Below are 22,689 nucleotides of genomic sequence, written 5' to 3' on the forward strand. Positions count from 1 at the left end.
CTCCTCCTCGTCCTGCGCCACCTCCATCGCCTTCGCCTGTTCCTGTTGCTGCTCCTGTTGCTGTTGCTGCTCCTGTTGCTGCTCATGCTCGACCTGTGCTTGTGCTTGCGCTTGTGCTTGCGCTTCCGCGGCGTCGGCGACCCCGGGTAGCTTGTTGACGATGGCCATGATGGCCGTGTGTGTCTGGGAGCCCACGTGCTCGCCCATATAGTCGCCGCCGTCTCCCACCGCGCGCCCAAACTCAGGGTCAATCGGCAGGCGGCCTGGTTCGTGTTGAGAGGGGGGGGGCGTGTAGGGGGGGGGGGGATCGGGTGAGTCAGGGAGAGAGAAAGGGGGGGGGACGCGTGTGTGAACCAAAAAAAAAACAACAAACAGGCACACACCCCCACACAAACACAAAAAGAAAAAAAGTGTGGGTGTGTGTGTGTGTGTGTGTGTGTGTGAAGGAGGTGAGGAAGGTGGAGGGAGAGGTGCGCTTCGATGAAGCAGAACAGAGACGCGTCCAGCGCATGCACCATGCACATTCAATCATACACGCACACACGCCCGCACACGCACGCACACACACACACACACACACACACACGCACGCACTCATGTACATTCAAACACGCGTCAGCATGAACCCGCACCTGTCTTCTTTGGGCCGCGCCACACGACTGCCTCGGATGTATTGCCAAGCAAGAAGCCGATGGACATGATGGCCAGCCGCTGATTATACTTGTACACAGGGACCCAGCTACAGGAGCAAAGGAAGGAGGGCAGGTGAGGGCGAAGTGTTGGAGGACAACAGCAAGGCAAGCGCCGAACAAAGGGCAAAAAGCGCACGTTAAACGCACCCGTCGGGACAGGAGAAGATCTCCGAGTCCTGGACGCCAAGCATTCGAGGGACACTGGGCCCACAGAGGTCAATGTCCAGGATGCCAACCTGAGAAGGGTGATGTATGCATGTGTTCAGCTGCAACGACGAGTGGCAAGCATGACATTGAGTACAGCACACACGCACACACATATGTACATACACACACATATATGTACATATATATACGCACACACACACAACACACACACACGCGCTCACGCACGCACAACACACACACACACACACACACACACACACACACACACACACACCTTGTTGCCGGCGTGCATGAGGCCCAGCGCAAGCTGGGTGGCCACTGTGCTCTTGCCAACCCCACCTGTGCACGAGGGCAGGGAGGGAGGACAGGAAAAGGGAGTGAGGCAAAACAAAACAGGGGCTGCTGTAGAACGCCAACGACGCAAGACACGGGAGACGGGCACACCTTCCTTGCAGGGTACAGCTTCTTTGCACATTCACGCATGCACATACACACACGCACGTGTGCACCTTTGCCGGAGAGCACGAGGATGATGTGCTTCACAGAAGCCATGCGCTTGCGAAGCGCGTCTGAACACAAGACAAAAGCCGACCCATATGTGAGCTGTATGAAGCGGTGGTAGACGATGGTGTCGCACAGGTGGGCTGGATGGGTGGTGGGATGGTTGGATGGTGGCTGGATAGATGGACGGTAGGATGGTTGGATGGTGGTGGCCAGCATCACGCATCCGCGCAGCGCAGCATGCATCGTGCTGTCATCTCGCACCATCACACAAAGACGAGGACATTGCGTTTCTTGCTTGCTTGTTGTTTGTGTGGGATGATGAAAATGCGATTTATGGTGTCGTTTATCGAAAGTGAGCGCGGCGCACTCTCAGTGCTGAAACCTGTGGAAACCTAGTTGGCAATGTGGGAATGAACACTCCTACGCTGCTATGAAGCAGAAACAGAGAAACACTGAGCTCCCACACGACAGCATTAGAAAGGGCTGCGCGTGCGAGTGAGACGATGCTCCTCAGAGGCAACTACGTCGTCAACACCCGTCAGCATCGTCGTCATCGTCGTCATCAGTCTGTCATGGTGAGCGGCGTGTTGTGACAGCAGCATCAAAGCAAGGGAAGACGTGAGGGCACAAGCGGAAGACTGCACGCGTATCAAATACAACAAAGGACACAGAAGCCCATCAGATCTATGAGCAGCTGTCAACGTTGCAGCAGAGCACGCGCCAGACGATACATCCTACCTCGACTGCCTGAACGACTGATGACACAAAGTGCACAGAGCCTGGGCCCAGGTCACAGTGCAGCATCTCTCCTGTCATGGCTGCCGTCGAAGATGAGGGCTGCGCTGACACATGCGAAGAAGATGAAGAAGATGATGCCGCGGGCAACGCTGGCAACTCCTGCTGCGTGCAGGTCAATGCAATGGTCTAATCGTGACGGAGGGGAGGGGGAAGGGGGAGGCTTTGCAAGACCAACACAAGCGCATCAAGCAGTGCACAAACCGGAAACAACCTCATGCAATACCAACTACGACAGCCGACAGGACGTCCATAGCCCCAACACAACCACTGCACTGCGGATGCTTACGCTCGCTGTTGAAGAGGAGGACATGGTAGTCTCGCCGGAGGGCGGCCGTGCCTCGTTGGAGTTTCCCTGTGTCCCTGATTGTTGTGGCTCTGGATGAGGCGACTGCGAGAGCCACAGCACAGTGCCACGTTCACATGGCAAGATGTTGCCACCCGTGAGATTGCGGCCATGGTGTGCAAGCGGTGGCGTTCTTTGTTGCAGAGAACAGCCCACACCACACATGCACAGCATACGCACACACCGTGCACATCGCCCATTCACACCTCATGCACAATACAAACACCTCACGCACCAGACCTCACACAAGCTCAGCATACGCACACACCACGCAAATCGCCCATTCACACCACGCAAATTGCCCATTCACACCACGCACGCCATGCACATGACCATGCAAATCTCCCATTCACACCTCACACCACACACACACACACACACGCACCGATCGAGCCGAGGATTGGCCACTGTCGTCGTCGTCATCGTCATCATCCGCGTCATCATCATCTGTGTTGATGTTCAAAGCTTGTGCTTCAGCCCTGCATCGCAATAATCACGACACGCAGTGAGGAGACGAAGCAGTCAGTGAAGCATTGGCGACGAGAAACGAGGAGGAACGGAACCAAAAAAAAAAAAAAAAAAAGAAAGTGGTGAATTGAGCACGGCTGCACGACGCTTGAACCGTACCTTCGAACATACAACACCTCTACTTCCGCAGCTCGTGTTGATGGCGGTGATGCTGCTGAAGAAGACGAAGACGAAGAAGATGCAGGGGCTCCTCTGTCTTGGGTTGCGCTTCCGGACGCGCTGGCCTCAAACACGAGCACGGCCCTCACCCGGGAGGAGACCCCGTTGGCGACGACAATCTCCGCGACGGGCGGTTTCGACGCAATGCGCCACAGCCGGTGCGAGGCAAACGGCCCGGCTTTCCGAAAGTCACCGGAGCTGAAGTCCACCACGGCCACGTGGGCGTCGTGGCCAATCTTCAGCGGTTGTCCTTTGCATTTGCCATTCAGCACAGGGTACGGGTTCCCGTACACAACGTCGCATGCCAGGACCACGCGATACGATGCGTTTGGGTTCAGGTTCAACACACTGAGATCATTGGGCACATTGTGACCGCGGCATACCTCGGTGAACGCCAAGGCGTATTCAATGTCCGGCGTGAAGTAGATGCCTGCACCGTACCACCCATCATCTGTGCTCTTGAGCTGGACAAAATCACCAGCCAAAATGCCGACAACGGCCTCGAATGACATGACGCCGTGAAACACGCGCTGCAACCGCACGGGTGGATCCTGGTCGAGCAAGCCTGGATCCAGTACGTTGTAGTAGGTGTTGGCTGTCACGCGTGCAAGCACTGCCCGCTCCTCTTCGTCGATGGCCCGGCCATTTTGGTGCACATCATGTAGATATCGCGGCGCAAACTTGTGCCGTGGGTCCGTGAGGTTTCCACGATACCGGCCCCTCGTTGCCTCAATTGTGTTCATGAATGCGCTGAGAGATTGCGGGTTCCACGTAATTGCGACTGCCGCCAGTTGCTTGAGCACATCACTAGCCGCTGCAACGTGCCCGCCAGCCTCAGCAACCAGCTGTGTGTGTGTGTGTGTGTGTGTGTGTGTGTGTGTGTGTGTGTGTGTGTGTGTGTGTGTGTGTGTGTATGTATGTATGTTGTGTGTGTATATATATATATATATATGTGTGTGTGCATGTACGTATGTGTGTTATGTGGTGTGTGTTGTGTTGTGTGTGCATGTACGTATGTGTGTTGTGTGTGTATGAGTTGCATGCGATAATTGCGAGCACAATGAGTACAGGGGCGGCACGATGGGTCTACAAGTGTACATGTGAGCGTCCCTCGCGAAAAGGCAGTTGGGAACAAGATGGCAAGACAATACACCCGGTCAGCTGCACGGTCAGCAGCTGCACGGGACACACACGTGCGTGACAAGGGGCTTACGTCGTTGATGATGCTCGCATGCCTATGAATGTTGAGAGGAGCAATGTGGGTCCACCGACGTTTTGAGAGTTGGTGCGTGTTGGGCGCCAGTTCGGCGAGCAGATGCGGCGAGAAGTTCCATCGGCCATGGTCAAGCGATTCCTCGTTGTCCTTGAGCGAATCTACGACATCACGAATGTGCTGTGCCATTGACGTCACCGCCGTTGTGCCCTGCCCGCTGGCCTGCGCCGAACATCGCCAAGCGCCCTCAATGTCAAACAGCGACAGCACCACTTCCCGCACGGTCTTGTGCCGCTGTGGTCGTGGCAGGCGCAGCACCTGCGTGAAATACTGGTCCAGGGCTGCTGCCGTCTTCTTGCTCACGACATCCGGCAGCGTCGTCGCCAGCCGCTTCATGCTGTCAAACGAATCATACTCGTTTGCCTCAGCCCTGCTCGTGCTGCTGCTGACTTCCACATCGTGCCACGCGCTGTCCACAATCACAGGAGCAACGCGCTGGAGACGAATGAGGTGGTGGTTGGCAAACTTGAACTCGCGCATGGCCAGCATCGCCATCCACTCCAGCAGCACGTTGTCGCAGTAGTCGCTGTGCTGCAGCTGCCTCATCTGCGCGATGGTGGCAGCAGAGACGATTGGGCAGGCCACCAGGCTCAGCCCAATCGCCGTCATGAACGCGTGCTTGAAGTTGACGCCCGTCTCCAGGTTGTTGGCGTCCAGAAATGCAACCAGGTTGCGCTGCTCCAAGCGCGGGTGCAGTGCCATCACCAGCCCACTGCTGGCGCGTTGCCTGGGGGGGGGAGCGGGAGGGGATGTTGGTGGGTTGTTGGGGGGGGGGAATGGGTGAGATGAGGGAGGAAGCTGCATGCAGTTGTCGTGGCTAGTGGGTGGAAGTGACATGCACATACTTGCACACACACACACACACGCACACAGACACACACACACGCACACAGACAGACAGACAGATAGACAGACAGACCCACGCAGTTACACACGCACACACACACACACACACGCACACACACACGCACACTCATACACGCACACACTCATACACGCACACATACACACACGCACACGCACACACGCACACACAGACACACACACACGCATACAAGTCTCACCGGTAGCTGATGAAGACGTCGTACTTGTCCTGCAGACCGAGAACGGGTATGAGAGGGCCGTATTTTTTGACCAGGTCATCAGGTGACAGGAGCTGTTCGTCCACCCACATGCCCTGCTTGCTCTTGTGATGGTGCAGCACGTCCTCAAAGAACAGCAGCGTCTTGTCGTCGTACGGCAGCAGCAGGCTGCTCTTCAGCTCAGGATAGCGCTCTCTGGCAGCCTCGCTGATCACCTTGTGCAGCATGTGCACCGTCTGCAACATAGCGCGTGGCTGCGCACTCGTGATCTTCATCTTGATGCCGCCAACAGCCGGCACAAGCTGCAGTTCAAGCTTGGTGGATTCCATGAAGCAGATGGCATGGGTGCGGCTCAGCTTGGGCTCCTGCGATGCTCCATGCTGCGCGTGCGCCATCACATGCGCCAGCACCACGGTAAACAGTCCCTCTGGCAGGAACGATGCGTGCTGTGCATCATCAACACACACACTCGCACTTCGCTTGAACTGCTTCAAACTGAAGGCGACGTAGGCTGTCTTAACCTCGTATCCAAAATACGGGTTGGCCTGTTGTGCTGCTGTCGTGCTCAGAGTGACAGATTCCATCGTGCTGCTGTGGCGAATGGTCATCGGCAGGATGGCTGGGACCAGGTACTGCTGCTCTCGCGCGCGCGTGTCAACACCCTCGCTGCCATCATCACCGTCACGGTGGCCAGAGTTGGGGCGGGTGAGTGCTCTGCGGCTGTCCACCAGCTTGGGTGGAGAGTACTCAACACATAGTCCGTACTGCATCATGAGGCGCAGGAACGGCACCACCAAGTTGCTGTGCACGTCGTTCCACAGCACATCCAGCAGGCGGCGGTGCAGGATACCGCGGTCAACCAGGTCGTCCCACAGGTGTGCGCCAACGGCCCTCGCCTCGCCGTCACGCACATCGTGGTGCAGGTCAAAGTTGCGGATGACGCGCGTCATCATGTCCACAGCCCACTGTGGGCTCAGAATCACATAATCTTCCATGCCAGGCACGCTGTCATAGTACAGCACCATGGAATACAGGTGCAGGAACTGGAGGCAGGCCCTCGTTTCGTCACGCGTGCGCAGCCCACATGTGCGGGCAAGCTCTGCCACTTCGCCAAACGTGAGCAGCGGCCGCTTCTCGTCGCGGGCAATGGCGTTGAGCTTGTCGTAGAGGTGGAGGTAGGGCACAGCCACCTCCTGGCTCACGTACTCCTGCGCCAGTGCTGTGGAGGAGATGGTCTGGCGCAGGTCCTGGATCATGGGGTCATTGATGGACTTGGTGTTGTCAACGGGCCAGAACCACAGACCATGCTTGTCGTTGTGGACGACGCCAGGGAAAGCGGGGTTGTGGCGCAGGCGGCTGTATATGCCGCATGAAATGACTTCGTGCTGCTTCCGCTCGCTGATCTTGTCAGCGAAGGTGCCGACGATGAGGACGGGTGCGCCCTTGGCGTGGAGGTGGAGGGAGGACAGCCAGTGCTCCATAAACTCCCACGTCTCAGCCCGCTTGCTCTCGTCTTGGTACAGCAGGTCCTCCATCGAGAAGACCAGCAGGTACACCGCGTACCTGTTGGGTGGGTGGGGTGATGAAGGGAGAGGTGAATGGAGGAGAGGTGGTGGAGGGACTGCAAGCACGCACACACACACACACACACACACACACACACACACACACACACACACACACACACACACACACACACACACACACACACACGCACACACACTCAAACACACAGACACACACGCACACACACACACACACAAACGAATCACTCACTCTGTGAGGAAGAAAGGGTGGAAGATGTAGAAGGTGGACTGCCCGCCAAGGTCAAACACCTTGAATGTCACCCTGGCTTTACCCTCGCCCATGACGGCGTCCACGTTGAACTCCTTGATCGCCTTCTCGATATCCTCAGTTGAGACACTGGGGCGAGACATGCTGGCTGAAATTGCAGCTGATGCGCTCTGCTGGTGTTGCTGAGACTGCTTGGGCAGTTTGGGTGATGACGATGAGGAGGAGTTGTACGCATCATATTGCGTGGAGACTGATGTTGGCTGTGTCTCCGTTGACATGGATGCTTGTCTGTCATCATCATCATCATCGCCATCCTCCACCAGCTGATGTTGCTCCTCAATTCGTCGTTGATGCTCCTTCATCGCCGCTGTCACTGCCTCCTTCATCGCTGCGTCCATCTTAGTTGCCCTTGCCAGCGCCGTGCCCAATAGCGTGCGCATGTACTCGCTCAGGCCGCTCGTAAGGTGCTTTGTGATGCGACGGCATGCAAGGAGATGATGTGAGGTGACATGTAAGAGGGTGTGCCTGCAGGCAAGCGCGCAGTCACCATCATTTCACACACACACACACTCACACTTCTCACCTGCCAGTTGCAGACGTCCATGGACTCGACAATGACAGACAGGTCCATGCTGTCGGCGCCCAGCGTGGAGTGCTCTTGCATGTTGAACTCCTTGCCCATGAGTGAGCGAAGGGTGGTGGTCTTGCCAGCACGCCCCTCGCCAACCAGCATCAGCTTTGCGCGCCCCGCCATTTGCGTGTCTGAGTGAGCTGCAAGCCGATTCATTATCCTCTTGAGCTCGTCGATGCCTTGCTTGCCATTGACATGCGCATTCCATAGTGGCATGCTATTCAAAGGATCGCAACGGCTGGTTTCTTGGTGAGGAACGATCATGACAGCATCGGAAGTGGTGTGCTCCACGGCAACTTGCTTGTTATCTGCCAGCAATTGGTGTTCGCGCTTCTTCCTCTGGGCTGCATTAAATGCAGACATGCCTTCATCATCGGTAGACCTGCCAAAAAGTAGCGCATGCTCGAAGGTGACAACCTCGAAAAGACAATGGAAGCAGAGTGTCCCACTTCGCCATATGTTTCCAACAGTGCATAGGTTTCTAACCAATCTGTTTCGAGTTCGCGATCCAGAGGCAAGGTATCACCGAAGCCACGGGCACAGGCGAGAGAATTGTTCTTCAAACTGCAAGGTACAGGAGAATTCGTGTCACGTCATGAGCAAGGACACAAGCAGCAAAGGTTGCGGGCCGAATCGACAGGAAACATGTTGCATTGGCCCACACCCCACAAAATGGCGCTACACTCACTCAAGACGTTTGAGGGCTCGATTTGAATCCAATACTCGACCCAAAGCCTTGCCGCCTTCCGCTGTGATCGAATTGTGTTGCAAACTGGCAAGCAAGCAAACGGCAGCGGTGGCCAAAAGGATGTCAGAACACTCATGTGACAAGCGCTAACGCTTCAACAACCATCAACCAGGCCGAGCTTCTGAGACACGCTGCAGATTTACTTGAGCTGCGTCAGAGCGCTGTTGTGCTCCAGCATCTTGGCCAGGGAGATGGCTGCCTGGTCGCCCAACCGGTTGTTAAAGAGCCTATGACAAGGACGCGAACGTGTCATGCACCACAACATAGTCAGGAAGATCGCAAGTCGGTCGAAGCTGCGTCGGAAGGATAAACCCGAGGAGAGAATCGAAGGACAACACTCGCGTATCGCAATGCAAGAAACGGAAAACCAAAAAGCGGATCAGTTTGCTTACACAAGTTCCCGGAGTGTGTTGTTGCCCTCCTGTAACGCCTTGGCCAGCTTGACAGCACCAGCATCGCCGATTGCATTGTCACCCAAACTTCAAGCAAAGATTGACGAAGACCCGAAATCAACTCAACATGCAAGTTTGGGAGGTGGTAGGCAGACACTCAAGGAAGTGGCAACAAACAAGTGTGCATTCATCTCCCAAAATGCACATGCACTTGAACAGTCACCAGTCTCTCGAACCACATTTCACTCACTGAAGTAGTCGAAGGGTTGTATTGTGTTTCAACAAAGTGGCTAACCCATCGGCAGCGTCGGAACGCACGCGGTTGCCGAATAGCCTGGAAAACAATGTGAGACAACGGATGAGTTGCATGAGGTCGTGGTCACACCACGCGAAATTACGTGTGTTGCGAAGCAAGAACGTGGAACACAGGAAAAGGTTGCTCACTTACGAAAACTCCACAATCGTCGGATTGGTTTTGAGGACAGCAGCCAAGGCAATGGCACCAGGAGCTGCAATTAGGTTGTTGCCCAAGCTTGCATGGCGCACGGTGTTCATGTCAATACCAAGGCGAAACCAGAAGAAACTACTGCGTTACAATCAGAAGAAGCCACACCGTGACAACACAAGCGCGCACAAAGAAAGTCCAACGCGTACACATCAACATACACGTACACATACACAGGACAAGCCATGGGCAACTCAAGAACTCACTCCAGCCGTTTCATACACGTGTTTCCTTTCAGTGCCTCCACCAACATGCGAATTTCGTCGTCGTCAAGACCAATTGCTGGCAAGCTAGCACATGAGCACATGGAGTCAGAATTGGCGCTTCATGCTCAAGAAGAACATGTCACAACCTCTCATGCTTGAAAGAAGATGGTCATGCATGGTAATCGTGGTACTCAGACACGCACACGCATACACACGCACATGCGTGCACACACACAGACACGCACAAAGGTAGCTCGCAGGCGCAGGCAAACATTGCCATGCTTTGCACAAATGCACACAGTTCAGTCAAGCATGTAGCGCGGTTGGTCACCACATCCCATCGTGAACCTCAACTACAAGAGAATGACAACACTGACACACATGAACCGATAGACCGATTAACACGCTCTCTGTCCGTTGCCAAGACACGGGTGTCCTTGCACTTGTACACACAGATCAAAGCATGAGTCTTACAGAACTTCTTTTCTGCATGCATTGGTCACGATGGCTTTGATTCTCTGCTGTGTCTCCGCGGTCAGCTTTGTCGTGGCGATCAAGTCATGGAGGTCCAGCGTCCTTGTCCGTTCCATGATGTCGTCTTGAGACCTCCAACCAAGCAAGCGATGAAGCTGTCTCTCGTTTCTCGATGCTGATGAACAAGAAAAAAATAATGAGCTGAATTCTTGAATGATACAGCAAACAATCGGAACCACGTCAGAGCCTTCCCCTCATCACATGATGTCGCATTGCCGCCTGAATGCCAGCAGCCAGCTTGAGCTGCCAACCTTTTGCTCTTGTCTCTTGTGAGAACCAGACTGAGGAGATACGAGATTTGTTCGCAGCTGAACTCTTGTAACAAAACTGAAACAAGAACAGCTGGTGAGGTGAAACTGGGAGACAGGCCGAAAAGTTCAGTCATTTGACACAAGCAAGAGGAAACAAGAAACAAGAGTAGAAGAGTAGAAGAGCTTCATACACGAAATCTCGAAGTTGCTAGAGGTCTCTAGCCAGCTTGCATTTGAGTCCTGCCTGCACAAATAACTTTTCCACAACAATTAACACCCGAGCGCGCGATCTCGCTTATTCACACTGCATGGTTCGATTTCACCCTCAACACCCTCCTCGAAAATCGCTGTCACGTTTTAAGTTCGGTGTGTCTTGTACATACAGCATGGGTTGACTGTCAAGGAAACAACAATACACTACAAGACGTCGTGAATGCAAAAAGCCTTGACGAACCCGTCAAACACACCATGCATGCAATCAAAACACAAAGGGGTGAGCACGGTTTCGAACAGGAAGAGAATAACCCAACGCAAACACCCAACCACGTTGAAAAGACAAGAATGAACTAACACCAGCCGAATACGTGAAGGCCAGTACCAAGAAACCGACCGAACAAGGACACAAAAAGAGAAAAAGGAGACAATCAGAATAGAGCTCTGGAAGTAAACAGACAAGGGAGCCACTGTTATGCGCAAGCAAAGCGAGGATGATGAGATACTCATTGACTTGACGTGCCAGCGTGCCACTTGTCACGAGCGAATGCAGACCAGCGAGCAAGTGACACGGTTGCACCTGGTTCACAGACAGCCAGCAGCACCTGTGTGTATCCTATCATTCTCCTCGTTCGCCAACACCCGCTTTGCCAAAGTGCTCAACGCAGCACTTTGTCAGAAGCGAGGTTGTCGTGGCTGATCACCGGACATGGGGTTGTGGCAATCATCATCATCATCATCATCATCATCATCATCATCATCATCATCATCATCATCGTCACCATCATCATCATCATCATCATCATCATCATCATCATCATCATCATCATCATCATCATCACCATCATCATCATCATCACCACCATCATCATCATCACCATCGAACGGCAGAAACTCTGAAGCTGCTGGTGCTGCTGCTGTTGTTGACCCGATGATGCTTGTGGTCAAAGGATTGGGAAATCAAACTGAAACATAACTCTTCGCTGAGCCACACACCTCACTTCTTCATCACACGTGCCGCAAGTACCACTCTCAATATGTAAGCGCCTCGCCGTGATACGCTTGGTCCAAAGTTGTGGTGGACCCTCTTCAGCATATTCATTGTGAGCCGAAAGGCAGCCTGAAGTCCCGTTCAATGGTGTGCGTGCACTCGAAGGTCGTCAGAGCTAACTCAAACAAAGAATTCAATCGTTCAATGGCCAAGAACCCACAGCTGTGAGCGGAAAAGCGGTAATTCCTCATCCCGGGACAGAACTTGTACCACAGACACAGACAGACGCGCAAGGTCACACAGACACAGAGACACAGAGACACCCCCCCCCCTCACACCACACACACACACACACACACACACACACACACACACACACACACACACACACACACACACACACACACACACACACACACACACACAACGCACGTCCTCAATCGCAGACACATCTCACTGTCACGTACTCTCACCTTCGTGAAGGTCTGGCTCGGACTCAAAGCGGGGCCTACCGTTGAATTGCGCTTCATTCAGTGCCGCCATGGCATCGTAGGCTGCTTCAAATGTGAGAAAAGCGACGTGCATCGTCGACGACGTGGTGCCCCTTTCATAGCGAAACACCATGCCATCGTGGGCATTGATGTGCTCCGTGCACTGAGCGAGGGCCCCGAGTGGGACGACCACCCTGATGTTGAATGTACAGGCGCAGCACCGGACATAGAAAATGCCAATGGGGCTGGTCTCCGGTTCCAACAACGTGAACCACCCTGAAAATGCGTAGCGCGCAGAAAAAGAAAGACAGAGAGAACGAGAGAAAATGAGAGAGAGAGAGGGAGAGAGAGAGAGAGAGAGAGTGTGTGTGTGTGTGTGTGTGTGAGTGTGTGTGTGCGTGTGTGGGAGAGGGATAGAGTGAGTGAGTGAGTGAGCGAGTGAGTGTGCGTGTGTGTGTTTCGCAAACGCTCTCACGCATGTGTGCACAGACACAGACAGACGCGCAAGGTCATACAGACACAGAGACACAGAGACACCCCCCCTCACACCACACACACACACACACACACACACACACACACACACACACACACACACACACACACACACACACACACACACACACACACACACACACACACCCCACGCACGTCCTCAATCGCAGACACATCTCACTGTCACGTACTCTCACCTTCGTGAAGGTCTGGCTCGGACTCAAAGCGGGGCCTACCGTTGAATTGCGCTTCATTCAGTGCCGCCGTGGCATCGTAGGCTGCTTCAAATGTGAGAAAAGCGACGTGCATCGTCGACGACGTGGTGCCCCTTTCATAGCGAAACACCATGCCATCGTGGGCATTGATGTGCTCCGTGCACTGAGCGAGGGCCCCGAGTGGGACGACCACCCTGATGTTGAATGTACAGGCGCAGCACCGGACATAGAAAATGCCAATGGGGCTGGTCTCCGGTTCCAACAACGTGAACCACCCTGAAAATGCGTAGCGCGCAGAAAAAGAAAGACAGAGAGAACGAGAGAAAATGAGAGAGAGAGAGAGAGAGAGAGAGAGAGAGAGAGTTGTGTGTGTGTGTGTGTGTGTGAGTGTGTGTGTGCGTGTGTGGGAGAGGGATAGAGTGAGTGAGTGAGTGAGCGAGTGAGTGTGCGTGTGTGTGTTTCGCAAACGCTCTCACGCATGTGTGCACAGACACAGACAGACGCGCAAGGTCACACAGACACATAGACACACAGGGACAAACACACAAACACACACACAAACAAACACACACAGGCAAAGTGTACAGCTCACGCGCTCAAACAAGTCGCTGGTACAGAGCGTACACACACAACCGCACTCACGCACTCTGAATCTCAGGTGTATGACCCGCGACGCAAAACTGCACGCGCCCGTCGCTAAGCTCCCGCTCCACGTGTTGCACGTGGTGCTTGTCGCACGCCGCCTTGATCACCGACAGATCCAGGCTGCGCGGCATGTTGAGCGTGTACGTCTGCACGTGTGCACGCACATGGCGTTGCGTCCACGCCTTGCACTGCTCCAGCACATGCTCCATGCCGCGGAAGACGCACAGCAGCTTCTCGGGCCCCGACGGGCCGTCCTCCACGATCGTGCCAAAGTGCAGCGGCACAGACGAGGACGTCGTGGGATGGGCGGTGCCGGCCTGCGTGCTCGCATCAGCATCGCCCCCGGTCATGGCGTAGTTGGAGTCCTCCTGCACGTCGCAGGCAAGCACGTGCGTCACAGAGTCCTGCAGGTCGTTCACGTGCATGCCCACGTGCTCCTTCCTGGGGCTCACGTACACCCAGTGGTCCTGGAAGTCCACCGTGAAGTAGCGGTCAACCAGCTTGCCGGGGGTGTTGGTCGTGTACTGGATCTTGAACTTGAAGAAGCGCGCCGACTTCCACGCCTTGCGGTTCTTGTACTCCAGCCACCGCTGCAGGACATCTGGATCAACCGTCCGGCGCATGTTGCGCTCGTCCTCCGCAGCCGCAGTTGCACGGGCGTCGGCGACCACGCGGGCGGCCTCCTCCTCACTCATCTTGAAGTGCTCCTTGTGCAGGTACTTGTCGGGGAAGCAACCGCACGGCTTTGTCATCACATTGGGCATCTCGCGCGCATGCTCCACAGCAACGCCGCCAGCAGCGACACCCTTGTGTTTACCGACGCTGCCGCGCTGGCCATCACTGCCATCATCGCCATCACCACCATTACCAGCATCATCATCATCATCATCGTCGTCGTTGTCAGCAGTGCTGCGCTTGCGCTTGGCAGCGATGGCAGCCCGGTACTTGTTGAAGGCGTTTTCAATCAGCAGCGTCGCGTCGTGCGTAAACCCGTTCCAGGCGGCCTTGTTGTCCAGCTCCGCCTTGGAGGGCGGCTCCGTGTACGTGGGGCCCGTGTACAGCCACGTGTGGATGGGGTCAGGCGTCTCATCGGCCGGCGCATCGAGGGCGCTGCGCTGCAGGTCCTCATACAGCCCGCTGCCCACCTTCTCACCATAGTACTTCTCAAACGTCTGCTTAAACGCCGACAGCGTGCTCACGTCCTCGGTGATGATGGTCACGCGGATGGTGTCGAAGAACGTACCGTCGCGGTCCACCTCGTCAATCACCTCAAACAGCGCGCGTGCAGACGCGTATGGGGAGCAGCGGAAAGCGCCGCACCCGAGCGCGCACGTGGCGAGCGAGCGGATGTTGTTGTCCCGCGCCGTCGTCAGCAGCGCGCGGTACGCCGTCTTCAGGTCCGCAGCCGTCTGCGTCACCGTGCTGCCAAACTCGGGCGCAAAATTTGGCGCAACCATGTGCAGCACGTGCTCAATGTTGGACGAGAGGGCCAGCGCGCCGGACGTGGTCACGCGCGCCTCGTTGCACCGCAGGGGGCCGCTCCTCTCCAACGAGTCCTTGCAGGCAGCATCAAACTCCGTGCCAGCGGCCTGCGAGATGGCAAACGCCACGCCGCCGTCGTTCATCAGGTCCGGGTTGGCCGAGTTGACAATGGCGTTCATGTCACGGTCGTTGATGATGCTTCCCTCGCGAATCTCCACGCGCAGCGTGCCGGCCTTCCTGCGCACGCGTCGCCGCACGTTGCGCGCACGCGGCACCTGTGCCTCCTTCAGCAGGCGCACAATTACGCCGAGCGACTCCGCATACAGTTGCACCGCGGGCAGCGTCTCGCTGATGGTGTGGTACTGGTATGGCTCCACCTCCCACACGGCCTGCTTCACCTTGGCCGGGAACAGCCTCTCGCACGTGGTCAGCAGCACCTCGGACGCCGCCGCCATCTCCTTGCGTGGGCCTTCAAGCACCAGCTTCTTTGGCCTTTGGTGCGCCGGCACTGAGGTCGACAGGCTGTCGCCCCGGCCAGAGTCGTACGTGCCCTGCGCTCGTTGTTGTGATGTCTCTCCTGCGTGTGCTGCCTGCTCAAAAGAGCCAGTGCCAGCAGAGTTTGCCGAAGCAGCGCCCGTGCTTGCGGTACGACCGGCATCAGCGCAAACGCCATCTTGCTCATCATCGTCGTCGTCGTCTTCGACGTCCACCAGCTTGAGCTTGGTGTTGCTGCAGTGCTTGTTGGCGGCGAGCGCCGTGTTGACCTCGTCCATGGCTGCGCGCGCCATCACTGCCAGGTCAGAGGCGTCCAGCTCCTTGAGGGACAAATGCGGCAGCGCAAGCTTCGTCAACCGCTCCACCATGTCCGAGCCAACCGTGTGCTGCACAATGGCGTGCTCCTGCAGGTTCTCAATTGCCTGCTTGCAATCGTCGGCCTCGCGCGCACGCAGCGACTGCACCAGCACGCAGCGCGCCTTGTCCTTGTCAAACAGGGCGGTGTTGTCTGTCTCCAGGACGCCCGTGAGCGGGTGGTTGCTGCGCAGCCGCTCCAGCTCGCTGTCCAGCAGATCTTTGGCCACGGACATGGGCACCTGGCACACGTACCGCGTGGGCCGGATGTGGGCGATGGTGCGGAACGTCGACTCCATCGTCGGGATGACCGTTTGCATCACATCGCGCCGGCCAGCCACCATCCACACGTTGCGCTCAGTGGGCGTGCCAATCACGTCCTGTGGTGCAACGTAGCTCACCACGCGATCCTTGCTGCGGCACAGCGTGCGGCTGGCCTTGGTCAGGTCGTTGAACAGCTTGCGCTTCAGGGAGGTGACGTCCGCCTCGGACATCTCCGGCACGTGCGACGTGTCAATGACCGGCAGCCCGAGCACGTGGCACAGGTACTCCTTGAGCGTGTCCTGCACCGCATTGTCAAACGCCGTCAGCTGCCGCTGCATGCCCTCCACGGTCACGGGCACGCTTGAGGCGCACGCGTCCCTGTCCTCCGCGCTGGGCTTGCGCACATACACGCGGAACTTGCGGGCCAGCTCAAGCAGCTGCGAGTCCAGGAAGCGGTATTGCATGCCCGTCACGCTGATCGTCGTCTGCGACTTGATGTTGGCGCCGACGGTGCTGTTGATATAGCCGAGCCCGCGCTCCCTGTCCTGGTCCAGGTAGTAGTACAGCGAGTACTCCAGCAGCATGGCGCCCCGCTGCTGCAGCTGGGCGTGCAGCGCGGCGCCGTCCAGGTCGCGCGTGTGTATGAGCGCCTGCTTCATGTCGTGCGACAGCGCCGTCTCCTTGCACTCCAGCGTGAGCAGGTAGTCCCGCAGCTGCTGCACGTGCTCCGGTGCCCCCACCAGCCACAGCCGGGCAGTGGTGAGGCCGCACGGCTGCGCGCCACCCGCGGCCTGATGGTGCACGTGTGTGGCTGCCTGCAGTTTCCCGCCGTCAATGGAGGGCCAGGGAGCGTTGGCCGGGTCGCCGTGCCCGGGGTGAGTCGGGCGGGCGTGCTTGGCCCTGTTGGCCACGTCGCGCTCGTGGGCGCGGCTGGTCAGCAGCACGTGCTGCAGCAGCGAGGCCTTGGTCGACGTCACCACCTCCCGCAGCATGTCGAGCGAGCCCGGGATGCACACCTCCTCCATCACGAGGTCGGAGATGGCGCCAGCGAGCGCATCGCACGATGAGCGAAGCGCGTTTGCATCTGTGCTGCGGAGGATAACGGCCGGCGCAACGGCGTCCAGCTTGTATGTCACGCCAGCCATGATGGTGGCCTTCATCGCAGCCACCTCGGCAAAGTGCCGGAACTGGTGCGGGTACATGGCCAACAAGGTGACGCTCGTGTTGGCGCTGCGCTCAATCACAGACGCCATGGCATCCGCCACCTGCTTGTCATCGCCAAACCCATACAGCGCCCACAGCGGCTGCGCAACGGCCGTAGGGTCGTCATTATCTGCTGTTGCTGTGGATGTTGTTGTCGTTGTCGTTGGCGTTGCTGATGTCGCTGTTTGTGATGCGGCGTGCTGGGGTGCCACGGGCGATGCGATGGGTGGGGTGCTGGTGACGGGCGACGGCCGCACAAACTCGACATCCCGCATAGCCCTGTGTGCCGTGCTGGCGTAGGGCAGCAGGTCAAGCGTCGGGTAGCGCACGAGCTTCAGGCCGTAGTCGTTCAGGACGTGTTCCATGATCTTGTCGTCGCCCAGCACGCGGTCGCTGCGGGCAAACGGGTGGAAGGCAGGCGCGAGGAAGCTTGCAAGCAGCTTGGCCTGCGACCACACCAGCACGGCGGTGCTGCTCGTGAAGCAGATGCGGTTATTTGTGGTTGCAGCCGCCAGCACATCAAGGTCCTTGGCCACGCTGCTCTTGTTGAACGCCTCGACGAGGTCCGACAGGAGGCCGCTCAGCTTGGGGTCGAGCACAGCCACGTGCACGTCGTTCGGGTAGCACAGGCGCGCCACAAACTTGTGCGAGACAGAGGTGGCAAACTGCCTCCTGCGGACACACGCATGCGCCGCACGCGTGTCTGTTATCTCCAGCACAAACACGCGCTGCAGCGTGGTCTCAGAGGACGCACTGCTGCTCTTGCTCTTGCTGTCGTCGTTGTCAGCATCGCCTTTCTTGTAATGATGAGGGTCGTGCACAACCGTGGGCTTGGCAGCATTGTGCGCCTCACTGCGACCTCCACCATCCTGCTGTTGTGCTCCTTGTTCTTGTTGTTGTTCGGCCATGCGCGTGCTGGCAAACGGCTGGATGCGGGACAGCGTGTCCTTGAGGGACTGTGGGATGGGCACAAGCTTTGCCTTGCCGCCAAAGTTCGTCTCAAACGCCTGCACAATGTCGCGGCCCGTGGTGGGCTTGCTGTGCGGGGTACAGGTGACGACAATGCGGTGCAGCGGTGCCTGCCGCGCCTCCAGACGACAGGCCCCCGCCGTGTCAATGGGCAGTGGCAGCAGGCTCCGGAACGCCTCCTCGCTGTCGGCAACCACGTCAACGCTTGCACAGCGCATGTCCAGAAAGACCTGCAGCGACTGGAAGTTGACGCCAGCGCGCTCCAGCGTCGCCTGCACGCTGCGGTACGTGTCGGTGGGCCAGGGCATGGCGGCAGTCAAGCCCTTGCGGTCACGCTTCCTGGCTGCCTCGCTCAGGTAGAACGTGATGCGCTTTGCCTGGCCCGCAACAGGCGCCGGCGTGATGGATGTTGGGGACGCAGGGGAGGAGGACGTGGAGTCCTTGCCCTTGCTCTTCCAGTTCTTTGCCTTTGGGTCTGGGAACACGTTGAGCTTCGTGCCCAGCACCTCCCGCTGGTCGTACAGGCGGACCATCAGCTCCGCGCTCTCCCGCGACACAAACCTGTTGCGAGGGAAGGGGGGGGGTTGGTTGGTTGGTTGAGGACGTGGTTGAGGGAAGGACACGCGTGTGCACATGCAGGAGCATCTGTGCATGCACGTGCACGCACATACACGCACACACACACACGCACACACACACACACACACACACACACACATCGCCTACCTGAATGTGCCTCTGACGCGGTTGCCGTCCGGCTTGTACGTGTGGGAGTGAAAGCCACTGTTTGCCTTGGCGAGCGAGGGCAGCACTTCCTCAAGACCTTCGGGCACGGGCTCGACCCACACGGACCACAGCTCGTCCGCCGTCCAAGCAGGGCAGTCCGGGTCGCGGCGGGCCGTCAGCTGCACCTTCCCAATCGGGAAGTTCGTCATCTCCCTCAGGACGCGCTCGCCGACCTCACGCGTCGCACAGCTGCACATGTGTGTGTGTGTGTGTGTGAGTTGAGGGTGTATCGGTGTGGGATGTCGAGGGGAATTACACAAGCATGATGAGTACTTGACTGCCGCATCCTCGCATCATTACCCGACACCACATGCCGTCATTCCCATGGTAACCACCACACGCAACGAACATCTCCTCAACCGGTTACAATCCCACAACTTTACCACATCACCACCAACCAGTCAGCAGCACCTCACCTGACGCGGGCAACCTGCCCCTGCTGTTCGTCCAGTGGCGTGATACTGATGACGCCCTGCTGCTTGCCAAGGAGCACGCGCCCCAGCTCAAGCATGCCCATGTGGTGCACGAGCACATCAAACGGCTCAAGCGCCGCCTCGTAATCCTCTCCTTCACCCTTCTCGTCGCCGTGTGCCGGAGGTGGTGGTGGTGCTGCTGTTGTGCATGGCTCCGGTTGATGGCCCACTGGCGGCTGCCGGGTGAACGGTTCGTACCGCGGCGCGAGGTCGTGGTGCTGATATGAGCTCTCGTACGGGTGGCGCTGGAGGGTTGGCGGCAGGGTGGGCTCAGCACGTTGTTGATGCTGGTACGGGTCCTCAGTGTGGGGTGCTGTCGTCGCTGCTGTTGACTTGGCATACAACGATGATGGGCACTGCTCCGAGTGTGCCTGGTGCGGTTGCGGTGCGCCGCCATGGAATGATGCCGTTGTTGGTGCTGACGATGCCGGCGTTGGCGGGATGAGCGGCTCAGGCTCAAACGGAGGGCCGCCACCACGCGGCCTGGAACCAGCGAACTCCTGCTGCTGATGATGATGGTGCTGATGATGGTGGTGCTGGGATGTTGGTGCGGGTGCAGGAGGGGGCTGGTACTGATGGCGCTGATGCTGGTGGGAGCGCGGCGCATCAAGCTGTGTGTGTGTGTGTGTGTGTGTGTGTGTGTGTATGTGTGTGTGTTGACGAGGAAGAGAGGAAAGCAAGCGGAGAGTGCAGAAAGAGGGGATGCGGTGTAAGAGCATGAAGGTGCATGACGTCGTCAACACACACGCACACACACACACACACAGTCACAAATGTCACAGTCACATCACACACACACACACACACAAATCGCACAGTCACAAAAGTCGCAGTCACATCACACACATACACAAAACGCACGTCAAACTGTGTGCGAATGTCTTCTTCATCCTTGTACGCGCCTGAGCATGTGCATCGTTTGGTGCGGTGGATAGTGAAAGAACAAGGGCAACACAGGCATGTGCATGTGCAAGACGGTCCTGATTACGTCACAAAACATACAAATCAATTACAATGTCATCGCAAGCCGCACCACCCGTGTCTGCACCGCAGGCTTTGTCTCCTTGCAGCTCACCCTGCTTGGTGTTGGGCTGTGCCTCAATGATACGGTCGCCAAGGCGAAGCGTGCTCAGCATGCGAATGGCAGCGTCCGCAGACTGCCTGTCAGCAAAGCTCGCATTGGCAAACACAATCGATTCATTGCCAGATGGAAACGTCACATGCACGCGCCGATAGCCCTCAAGCTCGCGCACGCGCGCCGCAAGCGTGCGCTCATAGCCACGCGGGATGTTCTTGATAAACACGAAAAACGTGTGTTTCGGATCAAGGTGCTGCTTCAGTTCGGTCTCGGTCCACTGCGGGCAGCGGTTGTGTCGCGTGAGCTCGAGCGTGCGCGTGCCCAGCAGATACGCGGCAAACTTCTTCAGCGCGTCCTCCGCCAGTGCCTTTGTCGGGAACCTGTGTGTATGTGTGTGTGTGTGTGTTGATGGTGAGTGTGTGTGCGTGTGTATGTGTATGTGTGTGTGTGTGTGTGTGTGTGTGTGTGTGTGTGTGTTGATGGTGAGGGAACAAAGGTGTCTTCACCACACGGAATAAACCTGACCAATTCCAACCACGAGCCAAGAGGGTGGATTTGCCAACGCCTGTCCGACCAACAACAACCGCCTTAACAACAAGCTGCAAGCAAGCTTCAACAACTCTGCTCTCCCTCTCCCTGCCTTCCCGCCTCGCCACCCCTTCTCTCTCTCTCTGTGCCAACATCGCCATCACCACCACCGCACCTGACAGTGGCGAGACAGTAGTCGGCGGTGCTCTTGATGGACATGCGGTCCACACGCACGGCGCCCGCATCGTACATCATGGACAGAAACTCCTCATAGTTGGACGAGGGAATGTTGCGTGCATGCAAATCGTACGTGCCACCACGCGGTGGTTGCGGCTGCTGGTACTGTTGCTGCTGATGTTGCTGGTGCTGCTGTTGTTGTTGCCTGTGTTGGTGATGCAGCAGTGGTGGCTGATTGTGGGGGTGGTAGGGTGGAAACGCATGCTGTTGCTGTTGCTGTTGCGGAGCTTGTGGTGGCGGCGGTCCCTGTTGCTGTGGAGGAGCAAACTGCACGTAATACCCTTGTTGGTGCGGTTGTGGTTGGTAGTAAAAGGGTGGTGCGTTCACACCAGGCTGGGGCTGGGGCTGGGGCGATGCAAATGCGGGTGTGTGTGGGGACCCCTGCAGCGACTGCTGGTGGTGCTGATGCTGGTGGCGGTGCTGGTAGTGCGCGTGCTGCTGGGGCTGCTGGGGCTGATGATGGTATTCCCCTGCGTGTGACCATCCCGATGGGCCTGGCGGTCGTCGCTGCTGGTGCTGGTGCTGCTGGCGCTGGTGTGGCGGCCATGATGTTGAGGGCGATGTGTCGGTAGAGTCATGCGCCTTTTTTTCTTCGCGCACCGTCTGCACGCTCTTCTGGTAAGCGTATGAGCCAAAGCCTGCCTGCTCTCTTGGGTGTTTGGCGTGGGCAGCTTCTCCTCTATCAACAGCGGACTCCTTCGCATGCTCACTTCCCCTCTCCTGCAACAGCGTCCTGAGCTTTGGCGACGCATGGAAGCCTGTCTTGCGCACGCGGCTGAGCACCGCATGGGCCTTGAGCGCGGCGGCCTCGGAGCTGAAACCGATGCGCGCCGCGCCATTAGGAAGGAGGTCGAGCGTGTAGTCGACACTTTCGCTGTCAAGGGAAGTCTTCAGTGCGTCCGCGCTGAGTGTCGATATGATCCACAGCGAACCACCGCTGGACGGGCCACTCATTCTGGCTTGCTTGACGGGTTGGGAGGTGTGGGATACACCAAACGTAAACAAACTGGGTTGGCAAAATGTTTGTGTTGGTGCCTTCGGATTCGTTTCAAAGACAAGAAACAACACATACACAACGCAAGCGGTTTGCAACTGCACGATGCGATTGGAAGCGAATCGCTAATGGAAAGGTCGTGGTTTCGTGAACCGCGGAGCCAGCCAC

General features: G+C 57.2%; 3 protein-coding genes across 4 annotated transcripts in view; all 3 read right to left on the minus strand.

The window, feature by feature from the left end:
• The window catches only part of PTSG_11902 (uncharacterized protein), a 19,800-nt gene extending 18,049 nt beyond the window's left edge, over window positions 1–1,751 (minus strand). Inside the window, exons 1-6 of the mRNA XM_004996105.1 lie at window positions 1,626–1,751; window positions 1,370–1,429; window positions 1,135–1,199; window positions 840–928; window positions 633–739; window positions 22–263 (exon numbers count right to left, since the gene is read on the minus strand). Coding sequence (XP_004996162.1) covers window positions 22–263; window positions 633–739; window positions 840–928; window positions 1,135–1,199; window positions 1,370–1,429; window positions 1,626–1,647 — 585 coding nt within the window. The 5' untranslated portion in view covers window positions 1,648–1,751. The remainder of the gene's footprint in view (window positions 1–21; window positions 264–632; window positions 740–839; window positions 929–1,134; window positions 1,200–1,369; window positions 1,430–1,625) is intronic.
• On the minus strand, window positions 1,690–10,476 carry PTSG_11903 (uncharacterized protein). The gene is made up of 16 exons (XM_004996106.1): window positions 9,824–10,476; window positions 9,561–9,644; window positions 9,363–9,446; window positions 9,113–9,199; window positions 8,864–8,947; window positions 8,661–8,744; window positions 8,459–8,536; window positions 7,925–8,354; window positions 7,324–7,808; window positions 5,530–7,110; window positions 4,406–5,192; window positions 3,133–4,037; window positions 2,891–2,984; window positions 2,449–2,550; window positions 2,103–2,264; window positions 1,690–1,931 (listed from the first exon to the last, which is right to left on the minus strand). Exons 1-16 carry the CDS (start codon window positions 9,922–9,924, stop codon window positions 1,893–1,895), a joined length of 5,187 nt encoding a protein of 1,728 aa, XP_004996163.1. The 5' UTR covers window positions 9,925–10,476; the 3' UTR covers window positions 1,690–1,892.
• Window positions 10,477–12,013: 1,537 nt separating this feature from the next.
• PTSG_02668 lies at window positions 12,014–22,576 on the minus strand (the record flags this gene model as incomplete). Of its 2 annotated transcripts, XM_004996108.1 has the most annotated exons (9): window positions 21,466–22,576; window positions 20,718–21,142; window positions 20,546–20,586; window positions 19,628–20,295; window positions 19,152–19,400; window positions 13,660–18,986; window positions 12,996–13,289; window positions 12,286–12,579; window positions 12,014–12,075 (listed from the first exon to the last, which is right to left on the minus strand). In XM_004996108.1, the coding sequence occupies exons 1-9, from the start codon at window positions 22,479–22,481 to the stop codon at window positions 12,014–12,016; spliced, it is 8,376 nt and encodes a 2,791-aa protein (XP_004996165.1). In that variant the 5' UTR covers window positions 22,482–22,576. The 2 variants fall into 2 exon arrangements, with proteins under 2 accessions (XP_004996165.1, XP_004996164.1); XM_004996107.1 differs by lacking the exon at window positions 21,466–22,576 and having other exon boundaries at window positions 20,546–21,198.
• Window positions 22,577–22,689: the final 113 nt, after the last annotated feature.

This window comes from Salpingoeca rosetta (assembly GCF_000188695.1).
Source record: "Salpingoeca rosetta unplaced genomic scaffold supercont1.6, whole genome shotgun sequence".
Classification (NCBI taxonomy): domain Eukaryota; class Choanoflagellata; order Craspedida; family Salpingoecidae; genus Salpingoeca; species Salpingoeca rosetta.

Bases quoted from the DNA above. Each gene is read 5' to 3' on its own strand.
- PTSG_11903 (XM_004996106.1), bottom strand. From the start codon at position 9,924: ATGTGCTCATGTGCTAGCTTGCCAGCAATTGGTCTTGACGACGACGAA. The intron at 8,537-8,660 runs GTGAGTGTAGCG...TGTACCTTGCAG, and splicing joins CGAGCCCTCAAACGTCTTGA to TTTGAAGAACAATTCTCTCG. The intron at 1,932-2,102 runs GTAGGATGTATC...TCACCATGACAG, and splicing joins CAGTCGTTCAGGCAGTCGAG to ACTGATGACGACGATGACGA.